This window comes from Dreissena polymorpha, chromosome 1, assembly GCF_020536995.1.
Source record: "Dreissena polymorpha isolate Duluth1 chromosome 1, UMN_Dpol_1.0, whole genome shotgun sequence".
Taxonomy (NCBI): Eukaryota; Metazoa; Mollusca; class Bivalvia; order Myida; family Dreissenidae; genus Dreissena; species Dreissena polymorpha.
In genome coordinates, this window is record NC_068355.1 from 5,959,709 (window position 1) to 5,982,911 (window position 23,203).

Consider the following 23,203-nt stretch of genomic DNA (forward strand, 5'->3'; position numbering starts at 1 on the left):
TCATGAAACTTGAAACATTTATAGATGGCAATATGGAGATTATGCACGTCATTTCATTTTGTTCCTACATCAAGAATTCTGGTTGCTTTGGCAACAAAAAGACTAGACATTTTGCTGAAAATGGTGGAGTTTCACCGGAAGGGGACCATATTGCTTGTCAATAGTCTTGTTTATTTTAAAATTGTTATAAAAACATTACAGCATATTTGATAACACTTTCTATTTCTCAATTACTGACTACTTAATATGTTCATTAGGGTGTGTTGTTTGCTATGCCTGACTGCGCGAAGACACCAGTGGACCTTGTACGACTGTGGATGCACGAGTCTGACCGAGTGTACAGAGACAAGCTGGTGGACGAAATTGACATGGATACCTATGACAAACTGAAGAAGGAAATTATAAAAAAATCGTTTGAGGTAAATATTTGAAATCTTTTAATTAAGAAATTATTTTTAATCTGCCAATAAACAATCATTTGGAGTTCTAATGCATAGGAATTTTAACTATGAAGGTATTGATCATGCAACAGAATAACAGATATTTCAATTGGCTGAAAAATGATTGGGCAATAATTACTTTGATTCTAACATGATCTGAAAAATATGTAAGAACGTTTAGCTGTAAGATGTGCTCAGATTCAGTACTATTTGGATAGTAAATGAGTGAAATAGGGTCTTGAATAAGATGTATATGTTTTCGTTTAATAATCAGTTCCTATTGTATGATGTGAATCAAAAGTTTGATGAAAAACCAAACATAATGCAATGGCCAGTTTAGTCTGTATAAATTTCATAGGTTTGTTAAGGTTTTTCTTGTCAATTTCAGGACGTTGATGAAAACCTCCTGTACAAGGAACCTGTGATCTATTGTCACTTTGCCCAGGGCATTGGTGAGGCCAAGTACCTACCTGTGGACAGTTGGGCGACTCTAAACAAAATCCTTGTGGAAGCCTTGGACAATTACAATGAACTTAATGCTGCAATGAACCTTGTTCTGTTCGAAGATGCCATGAGACACATCTGCAGAATCAACCGCATTCTGGAGTCACCTCGTGGCAATGCCTTGCTCATTGGTGTCGGAGGCAGCGGCAAACAGAGCTTGTCCCGCCTGGCCTCGTTTATCAGCAGCTTGGACGTGTTCCAGATTCAACTAAAGAAGGGTTACTCTGTGGCTGATCTGAGGGCAGAGTTGGCCCAGCTGTATCAGAAGGCTGGGCTCAAGAACATGGGGCTGGTGTTCTTGATGACTGACGCCCAGGTAGCCGATGAGAAGTTCCTTGTCCTCATTAACGACTTGCTGGCCTCTGGTGAAATCCCAGACTTGTTTGCTGAAGATGAGTACGAAAACATCATCAATGGTGTGAGGAACGAAGTGAAGGGCATGGGAATGGAAGATTCCAGAGATAACTGCTGGAGCTTTTTCATTGATAAAGTGCGCCGGACACTTAAGGTAATTAAGCACTTATTCTATATAAGTAGCTTTAACAACATAAAAACACAATCAATACAGATTTATTTAAAATTGTCATGTTTATCTGAAAGTGTATGACTTGAGAAAACTCTGGATCATGAACAATTTATTTACAAATGACAACTCTATCAAATAAATTGTCATGTTATGTTGGCTTTGAATTTGTCGTGATGTATTTATTTTACAAATTGCATATTTTTTTTTATAAAATATTGAATACTTATCTACAAGTACATTGATACATTCTATTATGATCTTCAGGTTGTTCTATGCTTCTCTCCTGTTGGAGCGACCCTGCGTGTGCGTAGCCGCAAGTTCCCGGCTCTCACCAACTGCACCAGCATTGATTGGTTCCACGAGTGGCCAGAGGATGCATTGATTTCCGTATCAGCTCGCTTCCTGTCAGAGGGCACTGAACTTCAGGTACAAAGTCATATTTGTAAAATATTTTGTTCTATATAAGGATTGAATTTAAATGCTAAAATATACTTACTTGAACTATTTTGTAAAAATGTTACATATTTATTTTCTTTAAATTCCTGCCTTATAAATTTAAACTTTTTTTAAATCATATGCAATACTTGAAACAGTAATAAATACCTAGAATATCAAATTATTTTCAGCCTGATCTGTGCGAGTCCATTTCCCAATTCATGGCTTACGTGCACAAGTCAGTGAACGAGACAAGTGCCCAGTACCTGGCCAATGAGAAACGCTACAACTACACCACTCCCAAGAGCTTCCTGGAGCAGATCACCCTCTACCAAAACCTGCTGGGCAAGAAGAACTCAGATCTGCAGGCTAAGATTGTGCGTCTAGAAAACGGTCTCGAGAAACTGAAAAGCACTGCTGCTCAGGTGGGTTCTGACATGTAAATGTTGATGTATAATATATCTTAAGCTATTGTCTGTTTGAAAATTCCTAAACTCGACTGAGTTAAATAGTTGTGCATACTTTGTGGATGACTGAGTTGAATAGTAGTGTATACTTTGTGGATGACTGAGTTGAATAGTAGTGCATACTTGTGGATGACTAAGTTGAATAGTAGTGCATACTTTGTGGATGACTGAGTTAAATAGTAGTGCATACTTGTGGATTACTGAGTTAAATAGTAGGGCATACTTGTGGATGACTGAGTTAAATAGTAGTGCATACTTGTGGATGACTGAGTTTCATAGTAGTGCATACTTGTGGATGACTGAGTTACATAGTAGTGCATACTTTGTGGATGACTGAGTTAAATAGTAGTGCATACTTTGTGGATTCTTAAGAAATTTATTAAAGCTATTGTAAGTTTGCTGGCGAGCTGATTTTTGTTACTTATTTACAATCATGATGTGTTCTTTTGAATGCATGTAATGAATATATATTTTTAATACACAAAACTACCTTTGCATATGGTAATAGAACAGGCTAGCAGGTATGATTTATTGATAGTATGAGTTTTCTAAACTACAACAACATAACAACATATTTCTAATTATACTTAGGTGGATGACCTTAAAGCAAAGTTGGCCTCACAAGAAGTAGAGTTGGCTCAGAAGAATGAGGATGCAAACAAACTTATTGCTGTTGTTGGAGCTGAAACTGAGAAAGTGTCCAAAGAAAAGGCTATTGCCGATGAAGAGGAGAAGAAAGTGTCTAAGATCAATGAAGAGGTCTCAAAGAAGGCTAAGGATTGTAGTGATGATCTTGCAAAAGCAGAACCTGCCCTTCTTGCTGCTAAGGAGGCCTTGAACACTCTAAACAAGGTTGGTTTTGACAAATGCAAATTCCATTGTATTTTTGTGTCAAGTTATTACACTCCTTCAAGTGAAGTTTGGATTGGGAGTGATGGTGTTCCATATGACTGATCATCAAGACATTCTTTTGATTCCATAGTTGAAAATACTTCTAATTTTTATAACCTAGGGCAATTTGACTGAGTTGAAGTCCTTCGGTTCCCCACCTCCAGCTGTCATTAACGTCACAGCAGCTGTCATGTGCCTGTTGGCACCAGGTGGCAAAGTTCCAAAAGACAAGAGTTGGAAGGCAGCCAAGAGCACAATCATGTCAAAGGTTTGTGCAAGTTGTATGTGTGTTTTCTTGTTTGGAAATACAATGCCATTAATTCTTTTATCCTTTCCAATAATCAATCAATGATATAGAAGTTTAAAACCAGTATGTTATGTTTTTGTATAGGTTGATGCCTTCTTAGATGGTTTGATCAACTATGACAAGGATAACATCCATGAGAACTGTCAGAAGGCAGTACAGCCATACCTTAGCGACCCTGAATTTGACCCTGAGTTCATCCGTAGCAAGTCATTAGCCGCTGCTGGTTTATGCTCCTGGGTCATCAATATCATGATGTACTACACAGTGTTCTGTGAAGTCGAGCCAAAGAGACTTGCTCTCAATCAGGCTAATGCAGAGCTGAGTGCTGCCAGAGAGAAGTTGAGAATCATCACCAATAAGATCGCTCAACTAGAGTCAGACTTGGCAACACTCACTGCTGAGTTTGAGAAAGCCACCAATGAGAAACTTCGTTGCCAGCATGAAGCTGAGACTACAGCAAAAACAATTGAGTTGGCCAACCGCTTGGTGGGAGGCTTGGCTTCTGAAAATGTCCGTTGGGCTGATGCTGTGAAGAACTTTAAGATACAAGAAAAGACTCTCCCAGGAGATGTGCTTATGATCACAGCCTTTGCTTCGTACGTGGGTTGCTTCACTAAACAGTACCGCCTCCATCTGCAGGATGACTGCTGGACCCCATTTTTGAAGACACTGAAGAACCCAATTCCAGTCTCCCCAGGCCTTGATCCATTGTCTCTCTTGACAGATGATGCAACAGTTGCATCCTGGAACAATGAGGGTTTACCCAGTGACAGAATGTCCACAGAAAATGCAACAATCCTTACCAACTGTGAGCGCTGGCCATTGATGATTGACCCTCAACTGCAGGGTTCAAAATGGATCAAAACACGATATGGTGAGGACTTAAAGGTTATTAGCTTAGACAAGAAGGGCTATTTGGATGCAATTGAGCGAGCCGTATCATCGGGTGATGTGGTGCTGATTGAAAACATGCAGGAGTCCATTGACCCAGTCCTTGACCCACTCATTGGCAGAAACACCATCAAGAAGGGTCGTGCCATCAAAATGGGTGATAAGGAGGTGGAATACCACCCTGACTTCCGTTTAATCCTGCACACAAAACTGGCCAATCCTCACTACAAGCCTGAGATGCAGGCCCAAACCACGCTGATCAATTTCACGGTCACAAGGGACGGTCTAGAAGATCAGCTTCTGGCTGATGTGGTCAGCAAGGAGAGACCAGATCTGGAGAAACTGAAATCTGATCTGACCAGGCAGCAGAACCAGTTCAAGATTACCCTGAAAGAACTGGAAGACAATCTGTTGGCTCGCCTCTCAGCAGCCGAAGGAAACTTCTTGGGAGACTATGCCCTAGTGGAGAACCTTGAGATCACGAAGAGAACAGCGGCCGAGATTGAGGTGAAGGCAGAAGAGGCCAAGAAGACAGAGGTGGAGATCAACCAGGCTCGTGAGCACTACAGATCAGCAGCGGCCCGTGCATCTCTGCTGTACTTCATACTCAATGACTTGAACAAGATCAACCCCATGTACCAATTCTCACTCAAGGTATGAGGGCTTCTATTGAGAACATTAAATAAATTAAGCTGCATCATACAAAAATGGGTCTTATCCAATAATATGTCACCAGCACAGCCTACGCATGAACTTTGTCTGTTTCTGGAGCTATACTGTCCACTTATTGACCACAAAACTGTATGGCTTTTTAGCAAAAAGGTTAGCTCCTTACCAGACTGTGCAGTTGCAGCGTATGGTATTAGACCCATTGTTGCATGATGTTTATCAATAAATATGCATTTGTCTTAGAATTTTAATTGTTGCATTGTCAAATATATTTTTCTGCAATACATTTTTAATTTCAAGATGTACATAATTCACATTTTGCAATGATTATATTCTAGGCATTCAGTGTAGTATTTGAGAAGGCTATTGATCGCTCTGAGCCTGCAGAAGACGTGAAGCAGCGTGTAATCAATCTGATTGACTGCATCACGTTCTTTGTGTACACCTACACAGCCAGAGGTCTCTTTGAGAAGGACAAGCTCATCTTCACAACACAGATGTGCTTTCAGGTAATCACTATTCATTTAAAGCACAGTTATAAAATAAGTATTTAATTTTTTAATAAAAAAACAAGACGGCAAGAGATGCGTACAATTTTGTTCTTTATATACTGATTGTGATGTATATCCCATGGAAGCTTGAAACATTCCAATGCTGCACATGTTTAACAGGTCCAGTTTAACATATTGTGAACGCGTAACAACCTTATTAAAACTTACCCCAACATTATGGTTTGCAGACATTATTGCATGAAATAAATTGTATATAAGTTTTTTTGATAAATAGGTTTTTACTAAAATAAAGTAAAATATTATTGTCTAATTGCTCGAAATAAATGATAGTTTTGTTACATTACCATATTTCGGGGTATATTCATCATTATCGGGCCAATGTATCCTGTTAACAAATATTTCAAATAAATTTTCTATGGGGCAGTAGGTTTAAAACAATTTCTCTTCAACCACATGCTTATTGACAAATTAACACACACGTTAAAGTATTTCATACAAAGATTTAAATTGTAAACCAGCTAGATAAAGATTTTTAATAAGATTAAGGCTGTTAAATATCGTAATCTTGTAGATCCTCCTGATAGCAAAGGAACTGAACCCCATTGAGCTGGACTTCCTCCTCCGATTCCCTGCTGTCCCCAACTTAACAACACCTGTGGACTTCCTCAGCAACAACAGCTGGGGTGGAATAAAGGTAAGGGCTGTCTTTCAATTTGTCTTACCTGAGGCTTTGGAGCTGTTGAATCAGGATAAACAAAGCTATGTCAAATATTGTAAAAGCGTTTTAGATGAAATTGGAGTTTGCTATTTAGTTTGTTTGAATTTAGTATAAATGAAGCCAATTAATTCTTTGTAAAGTACAAGAAAATTGATTCAAATTCATGTTTTGTTTTATATTTTAAATATTGGACTATGAAATGCTAATGTTAATTGAATATTCCACAGGCAAGGCCTATTTTAAATACAGAAGAATGGTATTTTTTTTTATGTCACCTACCACTATAGTGGGGGACATATTGTTTTTGCCCTGTCTGTTGGTTTGTTGCTTTGTTTGTTTGCGCCAACTTTAACATTTGCCATAATTTTTGCAATATTGAAGATAGCAACTTCATATTTGGCATGCATGTGTATCTCATGGAACTGCACATTATGAGTGGTGAAAGGTCAAGGTCATCCTTCAAGGTCAAAGGTCAAATATATGGGTCAAAATCGCTCATTTAATGTACACTTGCAATATTGAAGATATCAACTTGATATTTGGCATGCATGTGTATCTCATGGAGCTGCACATTTTGAGTGGTGAAAGGTCAAGGTCATTCCTTCAATGTCAAAGGTCAAATATATGGAGACATAGTGATTCACAAACACATCTTGTTTAAAGTAGATTAAACATGGTGAGTTTCTTCACAGGCTCTGGCCAACTTCGAGGACTTCCGTAACCTTGATAGGGACATAGAAGGCTCGGCAAAACGCTGGAAGAAATTTGTTGAAAGTGAGTGCCCTGAGAAGGAAAAGTTCCCACAGGAATGGAAGAACAAGACGTCCCTGCAAAAACTGTGCATGATGAGGGCTCTGCGTCCAGACAGAATGACATACGCTCTTAGGTGGGTGGTCCTTTGAGCTAATATTTAGGCTGTTTTGAATGACAGGACAATTAAACAAATTCCCTCGTTGCTGTTTAAGTATGTTGCAAAAAGTTTTTTTTGTAGTAGTTCAAAATCATAAAAAATGTATGCTAGTAATCCAAATACAGTTGCATTTATATATGTTGTATATTGAACAGACTCTTCATTGAGGAGAAAATGGGAACCAAGTATGTAGAGGGTCGTGCAACTGAGTTTTCCAAGTCGTTTGAGGAGTCTGGTATTGCTACCCCCATCTTCTTCATCCTGTCTCCTGGTGTGGACCCACTGAAGGACGTGGAGAAACTTGGCAACAAAATGGGCTTCAAGGCTGACAACGGAAACTTCCACAATGTGTCACTGGGTCAAGGTCAGGAGATTGTGGCCGAGCAAAAGATGGAGCTCGGTGCAAAGGAGGGACACTGGGTTGTTCTGCAGGTACTTAATCTTTATAGTTATATTTTTTATTAAGTCTACCATGAGAAAAATATATTAATCCACTTTTTGTTCCCTTAATCTTGTTATTTCATGTGAAGGTACCTGTGTATCAATTAAAATTTCTAACATGAGCTCTATTAATATTGTTTTCAAATGTTCTTTCGTCTTTTGATAAAACAATTCCATTAAATTGAATCTAGAGTGGTAACCCTCCTCCATTACATTTGTAATATTGCTTGTTTCTCATGATATCCATGCTGCATTTCAGAATGTTCACTTGGTGGCAAAATGGCTGCCTAAGCTTGAGAAGCTGGTGGAGCAATACTCGGTGGGTAGCAACCCCAACTACCGCCTGTTCATCAGCGCAGAGCCTGCGGCCTCAGCAGACTCCCACATCATCCCACAGGGCATTCTGCAGGCCTCCATCAAGATCACCAACGAGCCGCCGTCTGGTATGATGGCCAACCTCCACAAGGCCCTAGATAATTTCTCACAGGTAATCAATACATTAAATTGTTTTGAATGGATTAGCTTCAGCTCACTTTTATTATTGAAATAAAGTGCACAAAACATTCATTGTAAAACTATGTCAAGCAGCAGATGAAAATTAAATGTGAAATGAACCATATCAATTCAATTAAGAACAAAACCATGAACTTGAAAGACGTATCTTAAGCCATGTATTCTCAAAAAGGCTGAAGAAATTTTTGAGAAATCTGACCTTATTGTTAAAGATACATTTCTGAACATTTCTTTAATCATGCTTTTACCATCAGTTTGGATAGTTAGATTTAATGTTATTCATAAAAAAAAATGTTACAGAACTGTAATTCTTTCTTGATACAAGTGCATGTAAAATGTTGTCCTGTATTGTCTTTTCTAAAGGCCTTACATGTATACATGCACAGTTTACCTTTAATGTAGTGTTGCTATGCTATGGTAGGATTATGACTGGCATGTATATTTTTATATTTGCAATAATACTTAGAAGTCCTTATCTGAACATCTTTGCAGGAAACCATGGAGATGTGCGCCAGAGAGACAGAATTCAAATCCATCTTGTTCTCATTGTGCTATTTCCACGCGGTCGTATGCGAGCGTAGGAAGTTTGGTGCCCAGGGCTGGAACAGAGTGTACCCATTCAACACTGGAGACCTCACCATCTCTGTCAATGTGCTCTACAACTACCTGGAAGCCAACCCAAAGGCAAGTTACTCCTTTTATCACACTCTGAATATCCTCTGTCAAGTCAGTTGGTTTAAGTACATGATATGGTCCGTGCTCTGTGAAAAGGGGGTTTAATGCTTGTGCATAAAATGTAGTCCCAGATTAGCCTGTGCAGTCCGCAGTTTAGGCAAAAAGTGTCTGAAAATGGATCATAGTGCGGACTGCACAGGCTAATCTGCACAGGCTAATCTGGGACGACACTTCAGGCACATGCATGAAACCTGCTTTTAACACAGCACAGTCCCTATCTGTTAAGACACAAATATGGTCAGATTGGAATTATCTTTATATGCATTAAAGACGGTCATGATATTAACTGCTTAGCAGGAATTTCAAGTGAGTGGAACACTTCCTATGTTAATTGTATCAAATACACCTCGTTTATTTGTTTCTTATCTGACCTATCGAAGGTTGTGTTACTATAACCATGATTTCCCATGTATCTGCAGGTGCCCTGGGAGGATCTGCGCTACCTGTTTGGGGAGATCATGTACGGTGGCCACATCACGGATGACTGGGACAGGAACCTGTGTCGTACCTACCTACAGGTCTACATGCACTCAGACATGGTAAGTCTCCTGTGGCTGTGTTATGTGAGGGTATTTTGTTCATGGATGATGAACACCAAGTTGCTAGTAGGTCTTGATGCAGACATGAAAGGCATTGTTGCATTTAATTATGGTGGTTTCTTCACACTTAAGATCTATTAACTGTTATATATGTGTATAAGTTAAATTTGATATAAATAGACCCCTTTTGTAATAATAATTAAAAACGTAATAGCACACCAATAAAATGTATGAAAATTAAGAAGTTTTTATTATCTCCAAGTTATTGGTCACACAGGGCGTTGAATGCAATAACCATACAGACAATAATTCACCCATTTATACCAATATGATCCTCAAGGTAAAAAACGGCATTATACATGGCTTCTTTCTTACAGCTGGAGGGAGAGCTTTACCTAGCCCCAGGCTTCCCCCTACCGTCCAACACTGACTTCAAAGGTTACCACAACTACATTGACGAATGCCTGCCACCAGAGACACCCTACCTGTACGGTCTACACCCGAACGCCGAGATTGAGTTCCTGACCAACACTTCTGAGAACCTGTTCCGTATCGTGTTTGAGATGCAGCCACGTGACTCTGGGGCTGCCGCAGCTGGGGGAGCCACCAGGGAAGAGAAGGTAATAGGGTTTATGAAAAGTTATGTTTGCATGTATGTGAAGGGTTTGGAATTGTTTTTAATGCAGTGGCCTTTGTGTCTTAAGGCTGGTTTTCACAAAGCAAGCTAATACAAACTTAAGTTGGGAACATTTCAGATCATTTTTTCCTAAAAACTGTTTAAATGTTTCTGCTTACGAATTGATAAAGTAATAGTTATTTGAATATAAACAAATCAAAACTGCAATTGCATCAGCAGATCATTCTTATCATCACTCAGACATAGTAACGTGTTTCGATGATTTTAATGTTAAATAACCTAAACACAAAATAGCCAAAGATTTAAAAAATTCTGTTTGTTCCATAAGGAGCTTTGCGAATACTTCCCCAGGACACTTTAATAACATATTCACCTACAAAGTATTAACAAAAAAACCGAGGTTCTTTCGCACTTGGAAAGATATAGGTATTCATTATTACTTTTTGTGTAATTACAGAACTATATACCTCATCTGAATATGAGCATGGGAAGCTTAAGAGGCATTTTGATTGCCTTACAAAATCTATTTATTGTAGAGAACATTCCGATTTTTATTATATATATAATAGCTTGTAGAGTGACTGCTCTGACCATCTTAATCGCAATCGCCCAATAATATCATGAAGTGTCCCACCAGCCATACTAATCACTAAAACACCAGCCCCTAATCCCCTACACTCTGTCTCCTCCAGATCAAGGCCATCCTGGATGAGATCATGGAGAAGCTTCCAGAGGAGTTCAATATGGTGGAAATCATGGCCAAGGTGCCGCCCGAGGAGCGCACACCATACGTTGTGGTCGCCTTCCAGGAGTGCGAGAGGATGAACGGCCTCATCTCACAGATACGCCGCTCACTCAAGGAACTTGACCTCGGTCTTAAGGTATGTTCTGGCTGTTGACATTCGATAGAAAGCATAAGCTTCCTGCAAAAATTGTGTTGCTGATACCACTATGAACGAATACCGGTAGCTTATTTACCTTTAGTAAATTTGTAAAATATATTGACCAAGCATTATTACTTATGCGGACATAGGACAAGCTTAAAAAGTGGGCTTAATTTTTTAAACACGTACCAGATTTAACTCAAAAGAGTTCTGATAAAGCATTTTAAAAGACATCATAATCAAAATAAATATGTGAATCAGACAATCACCAACCATTATTTTTAAGCAGGTTAAAAAAAAACTGGTAGAAAGATCCGAGGGCTTGCTAAACAAGGCAGTAATCAATAAAGTTTTGGTGCTGTTTATTTTCAGGGCGAGTTGACCATCACGGGAGCCATGGAGGAGCTGGGTAACTCCCTTTTCCTGGACACCGTGCCCACCTCATGGCAGGCAAAGGCCTACCCCTCACTGATGGGTCTCAGCCTATGGTACGCTGACCTGCTTCAGCGTGTCAAGGAGCTGGAAACCTGGACCTCAGACTTCCAGCTTCCAGCCGCTGTCTGGCTTGGTGGGTTCTTCAACCCACAGTCCTTCCTTACCGCCATTATGCAGCAGATGGCCAGAAAGAACGAGTGGCCGCTGGATCGCATGTGTCTGCAGTGTGATGTCACGAAGAAGGCGCGTGAGGATATGGCGGGACCACCGCGAGAGGGCGCGTACGTTCACGGACTCTTCATGGAGGGAGCCCGCTGGGACATGCAGACGGGCATGATCACTGAGGCTAGGCTGAAGGAACTGGCGCCTGCCATGCCGGTCATCTTCCTCAAGGCCATTCCTGTGGACAGACAGGATCTCCGTAGCATCTACGAGTGTCCCGTCTACAAGACCAAGACCCGCGGCCCAACGTACGTCTGGACGTTCAACCTGAAGTCTAAGGAGAAGGCGAGCAAGTGGGTCCTGGGAGGAGTGGCTCTGCTTCTGCAGGCGTAAATAGGAATAGGCTGGAGTGGGCTTGAGACGATCATTATGTGAGATGTGCTCAAAACTGCGCACATTTGTGTGTGCTTATATGAACTAGGAGTTGTGTTTGTATTGACTATATACTAATAAAAATATCTCCTTTATATTAACACCTTTGGTTTGACGTTTGTTAAAATTAAGTGATAAAAACTATTGTACAATATATGAAAAAACATAGACATCCATTAATCTTGATCTATCGACTACTGAGTATGCAATATGCTATGGACGTTATGTACCTTCTTGACGAGTGCTTATTGTTGCAGTTTTTGTGATTTGTTGCGCTTAATTATTAATTTATGCTTGTTGAGATATTGTATTGCTATTAAAACCGCTTTATTATGTATTGTGTTAGATGTTAAAATTAATAATTTGTTTAAATATAAATTCCCGTATTTCGCATGCTTTTGCATGAAACAAAATCAGTATTCCGTCCAATGTAAATAATACTGATATTTATATTTATGTCCATGTTCCGTGTTGCTTATTATCAAATACATTATTTTAAATAACTAAGATTTGTTCTAGTATTTATACCCAACACATCACTTTTTTCTACCAATGATTACGAATCCTAAAAAATCGCAAAGAAATGCACTGCTAGTGGGACTGTGGTCGACATTATTTGAATACTTGTTTCGCTACTAATACAAACGAAATCTATTTTAAAGAATTAAAACAAGAGGGCCATGCTGGCCATGTATCGCTCCACTGTTTTTTATAAAGTAATTCCAAGTGTATTTTGATAGATTTTTAAATTGAGAAGAAAATAGTTTATTCATTCCATAATGAATAAATAGCAAAAACGCATAAACATGCAAAATTCAACGACTTCCTGTGGTCATGTTTTTTGACGAATCAAATTTTCTTGAACAACTTTTTTTATGGGAGCCTTCAAGGGATAAATTTGGCCCCAGGGGCATAATTTGAACAAACTTGGTAGAGAACTATAAGATGTCGCTACATACCAAATTAGGTAGCCCTATGCCCAATGGTTATGGACAGGAAGATTTCTAAAGTTTGCACAAATTAGGCTTTATATAAGCATATGTTCAGTTTTTGACCCCCGGGCCAGGGTCAAAGAGTCAAGGGGAATAATTTTAACAAATTTGGTAGAGGACTATTAGATGTCACAACATACAAAATTTAGTAGCCCTGGGCTCTATTATAATTATGAACAAGAAGATTTTTAAAGTTTGCACAAAATAGGCCTTAATTAAGCATAATTATGTTCATTTTTGTGACCCCCGTGGAAGGGACATATTTGACCCCAGGGACATAATTTGAAAAAACTTGTTAGAGAACTTAAAGATTTTAATACATACCAAATTTTGTACAAATAGGCCCAATGGTTATTGACAAGAATATATTTAAAGTTTGCACAAAATACGCCCAATTAAGCATATGTTAATTTAGTGACCCCTGGGGAACGGTCAAATTTGATCCCAGGGGCTTAATTTGAACAAACTTGGTAGAGGACTATTAGATGTCACTACATACCAAATTTGGTAGCCCTATTCCATACGGTTATGGACAACAAGATGTTTAAAGTTTGCACAAAATAGGCTTTATATAAGCATATGTTCATTTTTGTGACCCCCGAGGCAGGGTCAAATTTGACCCCAGGGGCATAATTTGAACAAACAAAGTAGAGAACTATTAAATGTCACTACATACCAAATGTGGTAGCACTAGGCCCAATGGTTATGGGGAAGAAGATTTTTAAAGTTTGCACAAAATAGGCTTTATTTGAGCATATGCTCAATTTATTGACACCCGGGGCGGGGTCAAATTTGAAAGAGGTTCATCCCAGAAACATTTGTGAGAAGTTTTATCAGAATTGGACTTGTAGTTTTGGAGAAGAAGATGTTTAAAGAAAAATTTAACGCACGCACGGACGCACGCACGACGGACACAGGACCATGACATAAGCCCCGCTGGCCTCTGGCCGGTGGAGTTAAAAACGTTTACCTTGGGTAGCATTTCTAGAAATCGACTTATTTGACATACATGTTAAATAGATTAATATTGTTCCTGCGAATTCAGGTCTTAATACAACATCACTCAATTCGCTTCTCGTATAATAGACCAAGACCATATGTCTTGGGCAGACAATAGGTACCACGGATCGATTAGCTCATAAAATAATTTAGTTTAACTGATCTGAGGTACGTATGACCGTTTCGTTAAAGAACCAGTTCTATTGAGATGATCCTAACTATTTGGGATCGAATCCGCGACCTAGGCGATCAACAAATCCACTCTCTTCTCGCGACCTTTTTATTCACATCTTTAACGAGTTCATATACGATTACAATGCAACGAATAATATTAGGTGAAGTTTACTTTTTTCTCAAGCGTTTTCATACGTTTTCATTTTTTGCAGTGTGTTACGAGCATATTTTCACAAATATTCGCCTCGAAATAAACACTCCAAAACAGACGTTGTGTGTTATCGTTTTCATTGTGATAAACAAAACACAGAACATCGCCACGATTTGTAGTCTGACAAGTTTTTCTCACCGCTTCACAAGTTAAACAACCCCTGTAACAGGTCGTCAACTCACGTTTGTTTCCGAAGAAGTGTTTGATCTGTACGCGCACAACATCGAGACCTGTTGAAGAGATTTTTGACATGTTTCGGTATAACCCAAACACCTCTCGCATGTAACTTTCATGCTTCCATTTTTTAGACGAATGGGTCGTTCAAGAAAACAAATCTAATGATAATTACGAAAATAACTGAATAGAAACGTGACAGCGCTAAGTAACTTCATGGTCCTATGTGTTGATCATTATTATAGATTTTTGCACGTTATATTAGCTATCACTATGCAACATCTTTGTTATTTAAAAGACCCACCCTTCTATTCGAGTATACATAAATACAACTTTCAACATTCTCATTTTTTATTAATCTACTTAACATTTGATGCTACTGCAATTGCTATTGCGACTGGCGTTTTTGGTGGTGGTGGTGGTGGTGATGGTGATGATACAAATGATGAAGTTGTTGGTTGTGCGGATGCTGGCGACGAGGATATGGGGCGATTGGTGAAGACGAGGATGAATATAACGAAATAATGTATAAGAAGACGATATAAAAGTTCACTCATGCCAATTTTTGACTTGGTTACCAGTTGCTTGATAGTAAATGTCTCAATAAGTATTACCGCACTTAAAGGGGCCTTTTCACAGATTTTGGCATATTTTGAAGTTTGTCATTAAATGCTTTATATTGATAAATGTAAACATTGGATCTTAAAAGCTCCAATAAAAAATCAATAATAAAATTAAAAAAAGGAAATAAAAAGTAGCCGGTACCAGGGCTCGAACCAGTTACCCCCGGAGTCCTTGAGTTAGTCTGAAGTAAAAACGCATTAGCCCTCTCGGCTATTCCGGTTATTATACATTTTAGGTTTTCAAATCGTCAAAAGATACATATAATGGCTATATTGGACTATGGTAAATGTTTAGTAATACTGTTTCCTCACAAATATCATAACTAAAACGAAAATTTGCGAATGTGAAACAACTTTTTTCAATTGTGTCAATTGACCAAACCGTGAAAAGATCCCTTTAACCAATTTATGCCTCGTGGACTCTCCCGTCCTTCTAAATTGAATCAATTTATTTCCAAAATAAGGAAATGTCTAGTATATTTATTTCTATATTTAGAATATTTCATACAGAAATTCCTTTATGCAAACTGCGCAGACCCTGGTGAGACGCCGCATCATGCAGCGTCTCATCTGGATCTACGCTGTTTGCAAAGGCCTATTTTATAGACGCTAGGCATAAATGGGTTAACAAAAACAACATTCTGACTCCAAAGATTACTGAAATGGCAAGACAGTAACTTACAAAACATGTTCCAATATCGAAACGAGTAAACGTTTATGGAAATGGGCTGTTTTATTTGATAAATTTGGAATTACGCGAGAATTCAATGAATATTTTGTACTTATAAATTGATTAATGTTAAACAAAACCTAAAATCGTGATAGTCATTCTACAACGGCATATCAGCTCACATTCAAAAACAACTTTCTACACGCCCCTCAGTTGTCTGTAGTATCACGGCGCCTACGTTGTTTTGTCCCACTGCTCGCGTCTACCGCCGCCATATCCGGTCATGAACTATATAAGCTCCTTGCTGACACAGATCCAGCAGGCCTCCAAAAACAACAGACCTCATCGACTCGCTCCGGACGTCTTTCACACAAGGTAAGTGTTCACATGGTATTTGAACGTATAGATGTCAGTGAATTTGTATATAAGCAAGTGGTTTTATTTTTTTTTAAAGAGGAAACATTTCAAAGAGCTTTAAACTAATGTTATTCAAATAATTGAAAAAACAAATTGAACGTTGTATAACTCAACGAGATATTCATAATATTTTCCGAGGCTAAAACATACAAACATTGAGCTTATAACGCGAGCAAATTATAGTTTGATTTTGTTTTATGTTGATATTAAAAGTTGAATTTAAAACTTCCATTTTATTTAACAACATTTTGTAGATTTCTGCACTCTTGTTCATTTTAGGTTGTTACAAATATACAAATATGCCATTGCTGTCGCATGCTTTGGCGAAAAAACACATGCTAGATATTTAACAGGCGAAAAAAAAACATGCTAGATATTAAACAGGCGAAAATAATACATGCTATATATAAAGTTCGAATGACAAGACGATACAATAAAAAAATGAGGTCAAAAATATGATAAAGTAGTAGATATGTGTACTTTGACCTATTGCACGGAAAGCTTGCATATTAGACTCCGCCAACTGTTATCACACAAATGGTACTTCGGATCATTTCTTTTACATGTTAATGCAATTCATCACATACCATAACGAGCCTAAATGACGAGAATCCGATGCAAAAGGACACTTCATTGACACGATGTGTTGGAGTTTTATTTCTTCCGTTTCAGAAAAGCATCCAAGATGTCTCCCCGAAGCATCACTCTACTTTCGGCATTGTTTGCCTTTTCGTACGCCTACAAAGGTAAGGGGACAATCGACCTTAATCTTCACCAGATCAGACTTAAAGAGCTCTTTCTTGTATCGAAATGAATCCTATTATCCGGGTTAAAGTCGCGCAAATAATAAAACGTAGCCTTAGCGACAAAAATAAAAAGAATGTATGATATTCTAACCAACTTATATTTTACTCTTGACGTAACAGGTGGAGGCGGGGGAGGAATGATGCCAATGGGCGGCGGTATGGGTGGTGGTATGCCCATGGAAATGGGCGGTGGTATGGGAATGATGCCAATGGGCGGTGGTATGGGAATGATGCCAATGGGTGGTGGTATGGAAATGATGCCAATGGGTGGTGGTATGGGCGGTGGAATGATGCCCATGAAAATGGGCGGTGGCATGGGAATGATGCCCATGGGTGGTGGTATGGAAATGATGCCAATGGGTGGTGGTATGGGAATGATGCCAATGGGTGGTGGTATGGGCGGTGGAATGCCAATGCCCATGGGAAAGATGGGTGGAATGATGCCCATGGGAAAGATGGGTCGTGGAATGCCAATGCCTATGCCAATGCCGATGCCTATGCCGATGCCAATGCCAATGCCGATGCCAAAGCCGATGCCAATGCCGATGCCAGGAAAACGTAAGTTAATATGTTGTCGTTAAATAATAATAAATGTCTAGAAAAATCCATTATCTGATCAAGTATTAATACAATTAGATTGATTGTCACAATATACATGCATTATTCTGACATTAATTTGTTCTAACGTGCAACACGAATTGAAATGTCTATTTTTACTGTAAGAAGACATGTACACATGTTGTTATTAAATGTTAGGTATGTCTGCAAGACGATGCATGCAAAACATATATTTAACAGACGGCTTATTTAAAAGCGCATCATATTTTCAAGACACATTAAATATGTTTCTCGTAAAACAACAAAGAGATTGATATGCATTTTTTAATTATGTTGTGTTGTTACAGGCTACAGGCGCTATGCCAGTCGTGGAGGTAAGACTTACTTCAATAAGTAGCATACACCTTGAATAAACGTTGTATTTACTGTAAATGCTATTTGGTAAATTGTGCAGTGATTTGCACCCTTTAAAGTGTCCGTTACACAATGCTGAATGTTGTTCTGGATTGGACTGAGAATACAAAGTACGAAGACCAAATTGAATTTGCCTTACGATTTCATCTGAATTAAAGTCCATTACTAACATGTTTTAAATGCCTTTTAATGGCATTCATTACTTACGCCATATATCCGTCCTCTATTTTAGTCCTCCGATAGGGCATTTATCCGTCCTCTATTTTAGTCCTCCGATAGGGCATTTATCCGTCCTCTATTTTAGTCCTCCGATAGGGCATTTATCCGTCCTCTATTTTAGTCCTCCGATAGGGCATTTATCCGTCCTCTATTTTAGTCCTCCGATAGGGCAACTTACATTGGCCCATCCTTGTATCACTTAATTGACTTCGAAAAGGCTTAACAAAACGTGCAGAGCACGATAGGATTCATCACTTTACAAGTCAAATTAAAATTCGCCTTTGTATTTGAGAAAACAAAATGCAAATTAATCAATTCAATTTATAGTCTGACTGTGTTCAGTTTTAAATTCCATTCTTGCGGTCAAATCTGTCTGTTCATTCCATCAGTCCACCAATTCGCATATTGATACGGCGTTTACCAATAGTGGCAGTGGGAACGTTAGCCCATGTATGCCTAGTGGACTCTCCCATCCTTCTAAATTTGATCAATTTATTTTCAAAATTAGGGACGTCTAGTGTATGTATTTCTATATTTAGAATATTTCTTACAGAAATTCCTTTAAACAAACAGCGCAGACCCTGATGAGACGCTGCATCATGCGGCATCTCATCAAGGTCTACGCTGTTTGCAAAGGCCTTATTTCTAGACGCTAGGCATAAATGGCATAAATGGGTTAATCTTGTGTTAGATGATGTTAATAAGAGATTTTGTTTAACTCCAACGTGCTTTTGTATGTAATACATCGTGCCTCCATTTAGTTTAATACCAATAGACGGTGGAAGGAGTCTCTATAATATTAATATCAAAAAGTATCATTCGGAGAAATATGAGAATGTAAAATGTACCAAACGCAGATCTCATTGTTATTGTGTTGCTGTCTACATCTTCAATGACTGTGTTCGTTACCATTTCTACATTTATCACTTCGATGTACACTTTGATATGGTTGAACAAGTTTGTTGTGTCAATGCAATGGGTATTTTTTATACCTCACAATTTTTCATAAAATGTTCAACTAGAAACGTGTGTGGTTCGATAGTCCGTTATTGTTTTTCTGAGATTTTTTAAACTGGCATGATTCTGAAATGCACTTACGAAAGTGATTTTTACATACTATCTCAATTATACTTAAGACCCCAAGGAATTAATTGACCAATACTCGTTTACAAAATGTACAAAGGCTATTTCTGACTTGAAACATCGTTTCTTATAAGATTTTATCAACAATTTACATTGTCATTTTTCAACAAAATTATTCGGGAATTTGAAAAACATGTACCGGGTATATAATTGTATAAACAGGTAGCGGTGGTATGAAAGGAGGAATGGGCGGAGGAATGATGCCCATGCCGATGCCAATGCCAATGCCGATGCCAAAGGGAGGTAAAGGTGGAATGGGCGGAGGAATGATGCCCATGCCAATGCCGATGCCAATGCCAATGCCGATGCCTATGCCGATGGGAGGTAAAGGCGGAATGGGCGGTGGGATGCCAATGGAAGGGGTAAGGGTTAACCTTAGTTGAAACGTTTGTGTATTTTGGTTTTCTTGAGAACACTGTATATGTGTTTCATAATAAATTATGTACACGTTATACACCGTTAGACAGTTTGAACATGAGCGCATGTAATTGTGAGACTGTTCTTTGCAGATTATGATGCAGATGATGATGGGTGGCGGTATGGGTGGCGGTATGCCCATGATGATGCCAATGGGAGATGGTGGTATGCCAATGAGTGGTGGTATGCCCATGATGATGCCAATGGGCGGTGAAGGCGGTATGCCAATGGGCGGCGGTATGCCAATGAGCGGCGGTATGTCCGGCAAAGGAGGGATGGGTGGCGGTATGCCTATGATGATGCCAATGGGTGGAGAAGGCGGTATGCCAATGGGAGGTGGTATGCCAATGATGATGCCAATGGGAGAAGGCGGTATGCCAATGGGTGGTGGTATGCCAATGATGATGCCAATGGGCGGTGAAGGCGGTATGCCCATGAATGGCGGTATGTCCGGCAAAGGAGGGATGGGAGGTGGTATGCCAATGATGATGCCAATGGGAGGAGAAGGCGGTATGCCAATGATGATGCCAATGGGAGAAGGCGGTATGCCAATGGGTGGTGGTATGCCAATGATGATGCCAATGGGCGGTGAAGGCGGTATGCCCATGAATGGCGGTATGCCCGGCAAAGGAGGGATGGGTGGTGGTATGCCTATGATGATGATGATGCCTATGGGAGGCAAAGGAGGTAAGAATTAGTGCTTTTTACATTTCTTTGTTTTTTAGCATTTGACTTTCACTTAAATTATTCCGTATAGATATTACATAATTTGTACATAATTTGGAGAGATTAGTCACACATGTTTTTGTTTGAATCAGGTATGGGTGGAGGAATGGGCGGTGGAATGATGATGATGCCTGGAGGAGGTAAGACGAATATATACATGTAAATATGATCTTATTCAGGTAACAATAATGTACATATTTTATATAGGACACGTTGCATCTTTGATTTTAACTCCATTTGCTTAGACCGCCTGAGCACGTGCTTGCAAATGAAACGCCATAACCGGCTTATTTAAAATCGTACATCGTTCGAGGTCTGTCTCAGGTATGATGAAAGGCGGTATGATGGGTGGAGCTAAAGAAATGGGCGGAGCGACGGGAGGCGGAGCCGGAGGTGCAGGTGCTGGTGGGGCCGGTGGAAAAGGTGGAGCTACCGGAGGTGATTAAGTCATGTACGCTGTTAACATATATTGAGTTTATTAAAGGGATCTTTTAACAGATTTTGATTTTGAACAGGTATTGAAGTTGTCATTAAATGCTTTAAATTGATAAATTTAAACATCGGAACTAAAAAGCTCCAGTAAAAAAACACAAGCATAAATACAAGAAAGAAAAAGGTAATCATCAACTGTGCTCGAACAACCGACCCTTAGAGTGAAAGTCTTGCACCAACACAACTTGGTCAACTGGCTCATATAACTTGTATTTTATACTTTATTATATGTGGAATCCTCAAATTGTCACAAAATAAAACGGTAATAACATACGGTAACTCTCCAAATTATTCAATCGTTTCCCTTTTTAAAGTTTATAATTTGTGAGTTTTTAAGTCGTAAAAAGATGCATATAACTGATAATTTAGAGCATGGTTAATGTTCAGTATTACTGTTCCCAATCAAATATCATCACTACAACGAAAATTTGCCAATCTGAAACATTTTTTATCAATTATATCAATTTACCAAACAGTGAAAAGATCCCTTTTATATGTAAAAAATTGCCAATATGTTATACATGTCTTTTTAAATTCTTTGACAACATCATTATCAACGTCGAACAACATTGATAAACTCTCCCATCAGACTGCCAATTATGATTTTTTAATTAAATAGTTTTGCTTAAAAAGAGTCTTGAACCCATAACACATTTAAGTTCACGTAGATTATGTAGCACTGTTGCATACTTCACGTAGATTATGTAGCACTGTTGAATACTTCACGTAGATTATGTAGCACTGTTGAATACTTTATTCTTACAGGCAAGTAATAGGTGAGTATTTGTAATCACGCGTTTCGATAGTATAGCGTGAAATATTTGTCTTACGCGAAACGTTACTGATTTACAGTATAAATAAAATGATTGGTCGGTCTTGCACGAGGATCTCATACATACGAATATGTGGGGTAGGGTTCATTCTATCAGGCGTCTTCAGTCAGTGCGGACCGGTTTTATTTTAATTTCATGTGCTAAGAAAATTTGTTTTTTTGTTGTTGTGTTTGTATATGTTTCGATTGTTATATGAAACTAGACACATGAATGAGGCTCGACATTCGTATTGTGTTCCGACAATTAGCAAACGAGCACAGGTTTTCAGCGTTAACCTTCTCTGGTTTTTCCTGGCCGGTCGGTTCACATTTTGTAGCCATAATCTTGCCATTTTCCTCTCCGGTCGGTTCACATTTTGTAGCCATAATCTTGCCATTTATGTATTCAATGTTGAATTTGGCTGCACAGTGTCCCGTCAATAAACCTCTCGTCTGGTATTGCAAACATGAGTTTGTTGTTTTTAAGGTGAAATAGAAGCGTAGTAAAGACCTGCCATTTCTACGGAGTGGTTATAATAAATTGTCAACGACCAGGACCCCACAATCGACAACGCCAATCGCCCTCATTTTCATGTGCATGCAGAATGCTTCTTGTGTCCAACACTCAATGACACGTTCTTCGAACAGCGGCGCGCAATAGACTTATTGACGCCATTTTTGCTTGAATCTAAACGTAGATGTGTTTGTTCATTCATCCTTAATCACATTTTTGTCTCAGGTCTTGTATTAATTGGTAATATGATATTTTGTGTAGTGCTAATATTATGACTGATGTTTGTACGCACAAATGGCAGATTACAAATATGGTTTTGCTCTGTTAAATATGACGTGATTTGTATATTGAAGGTTAGTTTCCTACACCCAACATATCAAAACGATCTACAAGAAATGTATATGAACGATAAATTTCAGGAAAATGCCAATATAAATATAAATGTGAGCTGGAACGTGTTTGAAATGTTTAATAAATATGTAAAGAGACTGCCCAACGAAGAGCAAGTAAATTATTTTGTATGTATTATTATTTGGTCATAAGAGGCTTTATACATGCAAATGGAATATGTTGCCTTTTTATGTTTATCTTTATGTATACTTGTAATAGGGATTTTATATTTAAAAATAAAATATTGAGCACCAAAATATTGTTTTTTTTCTGTTTGTGTAAAAAAGAAGTTTAAATAAATTTCAGTGGGTTAATTAATATAGATGATGATAAAAATTAATATTGAAGGTGATAAGAGTATTTTTTTGTTTTTTTAAACTGATATTTCTGTATGAGCGAAGTATA

The 23,203-nt window shown here is 38.6% G+C and overlaps 2 protein-coding genes across 2 annotated transcripts in view; both read left to right on the plus strand.

Annotated features, from left to right (window-relative positions):
- Nucleotides 1-12,555, plus strand: part of LOC127869329 (dynein beta chain, ciliary-like) — a 44,527-nt gene extending 31,972 nt beyond the window's left edge. Inside the window, exons 38-54 of the mRNA XM_052411826.1 lie at nt 258-419; nt 829-1,452; nt 1,735-1,896; nt 2,097-2,330; nt 2,964-3,224; nt 3,385-3,531; nt 3,655-5,115; nt 5,469-5,639; nt 6,214-6,336; nt 7,053-7,246; nt 7,426-7,702; nt 7,971-8,198; nt 8,717-8,908; nt 9,379-9,498; nt 9,876-10,118; nt 10,828-11,016; nt 11,392-12,555. Of these exons, the coding sequence (XP_052267786.1) occupies nt 258-419; nt 829-1,452; nt 1,735-1,896; nt 2,097-2,330; nt 2,964-3,224; nt 3,385-3,531; nt 3,655-5,115; nt 5,469-5,639; nt 6,214-6,336; nt 7,053-7,246; nt 7,426-7,702; nt 7,971-8,198; nt 8,717-8,908; nt 9,379-9,498; nt 9,876-10,118; nt 10,828-11,016; nt 11,392-12,009 (5,406 nt within the window). The 3' untranslated portion in view covers nt 12,010-12,555. The remainder of the gene's footprint in view (nt 1-257; nt 420-828; nt 1,453-1,734; nt 1,897-2,096; nt 2,331-2,963; nt 3,225-3,384; nt 3,532-3,654; nt 5,116-5,468; nt 5,640-6,213; nt 6,337-7,052; nt 7,247-7,425; nt 7,703-7,970; nt 8,199-8,716; nt 8,909-9,378; nt 9,499-9,875; nt 10,119-10,827; nt 11,017-11,391) is intronic.
- Nucleotides 12,556-16,174: 3,619 nt separating this feature from the next.
- LOC127869337 (uncharacterized) lies at nt 16,175-23,055 on the plus strand. The gene is made up of 9 exons (XM_052411834.1): nt 16,175-16,266; nt 16,981-17,054; nt 17,235-17,672; nt 18,020-18,046; nt 19,611-19,810; nt 19,958-20,552; nt 20,684-20,731; nt 20,916-21,029; nt 22,382-23,055. Exons 1-9 carry the CDS (start codon nt 16,175-16,177, stop codon nt 22,396-22,398), a joined length of 1,605 nt encoding a protein of 534 aa, XP_052267794.1. The 3' UTR covers nt 22,399-23,055.
- Nucleotides 23,056-23,203: the final 148 nt, after the last annotated feature.